Source organism: Phyllobates terribilis, unplaced genomic scaffold, assembly GCF_046119375.1.
Source record: "Phyllobates terribilis strain yellow unplaced genomic scaffold, ASM4611937v1 Scaffold_11__3_contigs__length_659146591, whole genome shotgun sequence".
NCBI lineage: Eukaryota > Metazoa > Chordata > Amphibia > Anura > Dendrobatidae > Phyllobates > Phyllobates terribilis.
This window is the reverse complement of record NW_027362771.1, coordinates 536,122,848-536,128,847: the sequence shown is the minus strand read 5'-3', so window position 1 is coordinate 536,128,847 and position 6,000 is coordinate 536,122,848. Positions and strand designations below refer to the sequence as shown.

Below are 6,000 nucleotides of genomic sequence, written 5' to 3'. Positions count from 1 at the left end.
CCTCTCTGAAGAGATACTTTACATATTTAATTTCCCAGATGAGCATTGCAAGGCTTAAAAGTATCCTCACGTTGGCATGCCAGGCTTGACATGTCACTCTCTACAAGGAGAAACGTTACTCCTTGGATTTCTGTACTTGTACACACACTGGCTGGTGACTGGTTCATGCAGTGTTATGTAACTACCCTATTTATTATATTGATGGCTGGACCATACAATACAAACATTTTTACTATTTACCTTTGTGTCCCCCCTATTTCCTCGTAGATTGCAAACTTGCAAGCAGGACCCTCACTCCTCTTGGTATCTGTTGAATTATGTTATTCTGTAAGGTCTTTATTGTCTGTACAAGTCCCCTCTGTAGTGTAAAGTGCTGCGGAACATGTTGATGCTATAGAAATAAAGTTATTATTGTTAAAGACACATCTTCCAGCACTACAAGGGATCAGACATTTTCAAATCCAACATTTTAAGACCAATCCTTTTATCCCAATCTTTTCCCTTTCAGGACACCCCCATATTTATTGCAAAAATGTCCAGTACCACCAAAATTAAATCTGTTTCACGCCACTTTTTTGCCAACTTTAAAGGGAATCTGTCACCATGTTTTTGCTACCCCATCTGAGAGCAGCATGATGTAGGGGCAAAGACCCTGATTCCAGTGATGTGTCACTTACTGGGCTGCTTATTGTAATTTTGATAAAATCTCTGTTTTCTCTGCTGCAGATCTACCAGTCTCTGAATGCTGAGCCTTGTATAACCCCACCCACACCCCTGATTGGCTGCTTTCTGTGTACACTGTGCATAGGCAATAAGTTGTGGGATTGGGTTATACAGAGCTCATGAATATGGAAGACTACATGGCAGCAGGTTTACTAGTCCTCTAGTGCTAACCTCTTGCCTGTAAGACAAATATTTTATTAAAACGACAGCAAGCAGCCCAATGCGTGACATATTGCTGGAATCAGCGTCTCTGCCCCTATATCATGCTGCTGTCAGATTAGGTAGCCAAAACCTGCTGACAGATTCCCTTTAATAGTGACACATTTTTATATTGTAGGGGCAGCGCAGTGGCTCGGGGGGTTATCGCTGTAGCCGTGCAGTGTAGTCCTGAGTTCAAATCCCACCAAAGAAAAACATCTGCAAGCAGTTTGTATGTTCTCCCCGTGTTTGCTTGGGTTTCCTCCGGGTTCTCCAGTTTTCTTCCACACTCCAAAGACATACTGATAGGGAATATAGATTGTGAGCCCCAATGGGGACAGCGATGATGATGATGCTATAAATAAGGATAATAATATTGTAAGCAAAAAAAAGAAAAAATGAACTGTTGTAAAATGGATTCATTTAAAAGCACGCATATCTGTTTTTAACGCATTTGTTTCTTGTTGTTTAGGTTTTAAACGACATGGAGAGTATGTCAGGAGAATATGTGACTCGTTTTATGGGAAAATAAAAAATATGTAAAAATTCATGCAAGCGTATGACAATCTGCTTTTCATCCATTTTTTTAAAAGGATGAAAAAGCGCCATAAAGTGCATTTTTTGGATCCTTTAAAGAAAGGGAAACCTATTTGACATCAATGCAAACGTATCAGATTAAATACGTTTTTTTTTTTACGGTTCAAACAGATACAACAAGTACACAACAAAAATGCGGTGTCAGACAAGTATAAAATATGTAAAGCAAAAATAGCTAGACGATGTTCAAAAAAAATGTTAATAAGAAGCTTTGGGGACTTGACGTTTAGTTGTCCCCCCCCAATATTGATTCCTACGCCACTATATAAGGGTAGTATTGATACTATTATTCCACCCAGAAATATCAGATCTGAGTGCACAAACTGCAGGCTCACAGCTGTATCTGCTGCACTGAACATCCACAGGAAATGCAGGGAGGGACCGGCAGAAAGAGACCGTCACTCAGTGTGTGTGTGACACACCATGTCATCCTGTGTGTGGCTAAAGGGCGGCATTGGTGACACTGTGTGAGCGAGTGTCACTTACTGGGTAACATAATGCCCCACACCCCGACGGAGGAGCAGGATGCAGAGGTACTACTGATGTGTATGTGGAGCCGGCACTGTTGTGTGTCTGGTCTTTCGATTGTAGCTGTGATCATGTGCATTTGATTATTGTTTTCTCGCACGTTTTCTTTCCAGCTCTTAGCTCAGTTTTGTTTCCTTTGCTTGGGTCATCTGTGTTTTTTACATAGGACTGCAGTTGTCTTATGATTCACGAATGCTCGAGTCGTGAAGAAATAATTAACCAGTTCCGCTCCGCCACCGAGGTCTCGTCGTGAGCTTTAAGAAAAAAAATCTAAACGTTTTCCCGTATATTAATGATGGTGTCTTTTTTAATGATACTAAGTCACATTTGGCTGTAGGCGGCCATATGATATGCTTCGGTCTTCGGGGGGCCATATTCTCCACTCGCAGTTACTGGGTGGGATCATAGCCAATAGTAATAGTTGTAGTAGTGTAGGGTGACGTAGAGGAAAAATCATCAATAAGTGAATGAAAAACCATGTTGGAGATAGATACAGATGTGTTGTACGACAGAGACATAGACCACTAGGTCAACATCAGTCTTCGGTATGTCTATCCTCCGAGAACATTTGTGTTTTTTGGTCAGTTAGTGTTCATATTTTGGCACTTGTAGTGATTACCGGAAACCAGACAGGTGCCAAGGGAGGGGTCGTTGTGCCACATAGGAGGTGTGTGCCGTCGGCTACTTGTGAAATGCGCTGTGCCTGCTTGGACGGGGTAGGTGTATTCTATGGTTGCGAGGCCTGTGGTTGTATTTTCTTAGGCAGGTGGACGGAAGGAATTTGGGGGGGACTTCTCTAAGATGATACATCTTAGGCAGGATCAAGAAGAAGTTTCCAAAGAAGGGGTTAATGATAGCGCACAGCGGGTGAGGGTCAGGAAGTCAGCCATTGCGGAAGTCAGGAGGTGCTAGACCAAATGCATCAACAGTTTATGTGAGTGGGACTATGACCTATGGGATTTATGGGCTGTCCAATAGTCCCTTAAGTAATTACACCCAAAATGATCACAACTAAATGGTTTTGGCTTGATTTGAGCGACCACTGAAAGCATAAGTAATTCAGTCCTTAGTTTGGACTACTTAACTCGCCTATGTGACTTATAGGCTGTGGCCATACAACTATCAAGGAAGAGTATACTGATCATATCTTCCATATGTAGCACATTATGTTCTCCTTATAAAGGAACCGTCACCAGGTCAAAAGTGGGCAGTTTTTACACTTATTTTATTTCTGATGCTCCCCTGAGTAATCCGTTTTATTCTTTATTTTTATTTTTTAAATCCACCATATGGATTCAGATATATGGGGCCTTTTTATTTAAGGCTGATTTTTAAGGCCTTTACCAAAGGGGCGTGGCTCTTAGGATTATCTGGGGGCGTGGCTTTAGGCTGCTCTGCATTATTACCCTGTGAGCCACGCCCCCTTAGTAAAGACCATAAAATGTAGTGCTAAATAAAAAGGCCCATATCTCTGGTATTGTGTAGTGAATTAAAAAGAATACTTGAGATCGGTGGGAATAAAATATGAGCAAAAGCTTCACACTTTTGGCCTTTTTAAGACATATTTCTCTGTTGTACAATGAAATTGAAGGAAAACTCACTATAATCCCAAATGTCCAGACTTTATTGAGCTTTTTTCAATAATGATGACCACTGAGTATGACGCGCCTCCTGGGCCGTGGGGTACTTGGTGCCGGGCCGGTCGTTGCAGGGGATGTCACAGTGGCGGTGACCCGGTCCGTGACTCAGCAAACTCCCAGGTGTTTCAGGAGTACATAATGGGATCCCATTCTGTGTGCCTTCCTCGGTCGTCTTCCTGTGCTGGCTCTCACCCTCCTGCCCTGCGCCTCGCAACAAGTGTCCCAAGCCGGTAACCTCGAATTTTGGTGGGCAACCTGAAGTCCCCTGAATCCTATGTGGCTACCTTTTTAGCGATGTAGTTGCGGTTGTGAGCAGCTGCACCCTGAAAGTACAGAAGCCTCCGGTTTCTAGCTGAGCCTTGTAGTTCTCCACTAGTTAGGGGCCGGTCCCCTTTGTGGCCTGATCCCTCCACGTTCCTGCAGATTCGGGTGCATTGGTGGCTTCCTGCACTTCCCGTGCCCCTGGGATCCCCTCACTTCTGGAGCCTTCCTCTGCTCCCTTCCTCTTCCTGTCAGTCCTCCTGGGTCTCTCACTCTAGGCCCGCTCTTCTGAGCAGAGCTCCTACAGAGCTCCCACTCCTTCTCTGTCTGACTGGTCTCAACTGTCCGGCTTCTAGATGGTTCCTTGCTTTCTTATACTCCTACTGAAGTGCTCCCCTAAACTACTTCCTCCACCCACACCCACTACATGGTTCCACCCTCCAGCTAGGGACCAGGGACTCAGCTCTCCCTTAGGAGCAATCTCGCCCTTCCCTCTGAAGTGGAGTGTAATTGATGCAAATGTGTGGGTCCCGGGCAGTACTCCATCCTTACCTGAGAGTGGGATACCACACCTCTGGGTGAGATGCAGTACCTCTGTGGCGACTGAACCCGCAGGGGCGCCACACATATATACATTTAATTTTGTCTTGTATTTTGTTCATCAACTGAAAACCTACAAAATGTAAGTGAGACTGTATGAACCCCCAATTTACATCAGTCAGCCTGGTGGTGCAGACAGTGGTTAGCATGTTTGCGGCACTGGGGTCCTGGGTTCAAATCCCACCAAGGACAACATCTGCAAGGAGTCTATATGGTCTTCCCGTGTTTGTGTGGGTTTCCTCTGGGTTCTCCAGTTTCCTTCCACACTCCAAAGACATACTGATAGGGAATGTAGATTGTGAGCCCCAGTGGGAACAGTGCCCATAATGTCTGTAAAGTGATGTGAATATGACGATGCTGATGTTCTAAGCTACTGCCATTTCGACATTTTCAGTGCTTCCATTTTGGATGAAGCCATAGCTTTGGGTACCATGCTATAAGTAGTATAAAAAAATTGATTTTAGATAATCTGAGTGTTTTTCTATTAAAGGGGTTATACACTACTCGGGAACCCCTTTTCAATCCTTGTAAAGTAATGACACCTATACTCACCTCCTATGCCGGTGCTGTTCCTGTAGTTTCGCACTGGCTCTCCCGGGGCTCGTGTGACATTGTTATGTCACACGATTCCTGCGGACAATCAGCAGCTCAGAGCCAGTGTCAACACCACTGGAACAGCGCTGGCCTCGCGCTGGCACCAGAGGTGAGTATAGGTTTTATTATTTGGGAGGGAGAAACAAAGGGATTGAGAAGGAGTGGTCCGAGTAATGGACACCACCTTTAACTTCAACTTTCTAAATCGACCTCAAAGATTCTAATGGGACCAGAGGCACAGCAACTACACAGGGCCCTGGAGTTAACAGGACCAAAGGTCCCTCTCTTCCTTGTGACCACTAGTTACCAGTACTAGGGTTAGTAGTAGGGTTGAGAGCAGCAGCGATCAGAACTTGGCTCTAATTGCTGCTATTACAGACAGATACCAGCTGTATAACACAGCTGACATCTTCCGGATATGGAATGGGCTTAGCTCCCAAGTCCACTCCATACAATTGCACACATTCGGAAGGGGCTAAAGGGGCACTGCGTTCGAAAAGTCATACTCGTAAGAACAGTCCCATGATAACAAACATCACAAAGTGGCCCCTACTGGGATCCCCAGAGATCAGGTTTAATCTGTTAGGAAACATGGCACACAGTGTTTAATTTCTGAGCAGTGCAGTGATTTGATTTTTTTTATTTGATTGAACTTTTGATAGATCAGACTTTTCTAAGCCTGGCAATATCAATTATGTGTATTTTTTTTAATTGTTTATTTTTAATGGGGCAAAAGGGGGTGATTTGAATTTTTTTTACTTTTTTCATATCTTTACAAACATTTTTTTCTCACTTTTTACTGTACTTCTTAGTCCCCTTGGGGGACTTTAAGCTGCAATCATCTGATTGCTTGTGCTAT

At 44.0% G+C, this 6,000-nt stretch overlaps 1 protein-coding gene across 1 annotated transcript in view; it reads left to right on the top strand.

Moving 5' to 3' along the window:
* The first annotated feature begins 1,861 nt into the window (after positions 1-1,861).
* Positions 1,862-6,000, top strand: part of LOC141166801 (serine/threonine-protein kinase N1-like) — a 121,555-nt gene continuing 117,416 nt past the window's right edge. Inside the window, exon 1 of the mRNA XM_073653844.1 lies at positions 1,862-2,051. Coding sequence (XP_073509945.1) covers positions 2,016-2,051 — 36 coding nt within the window. The 5' untranslated portion in view covers positions 1,862-2,015. The remainder of the gene's footprint in view (positions 2,052-6,000) is intronic.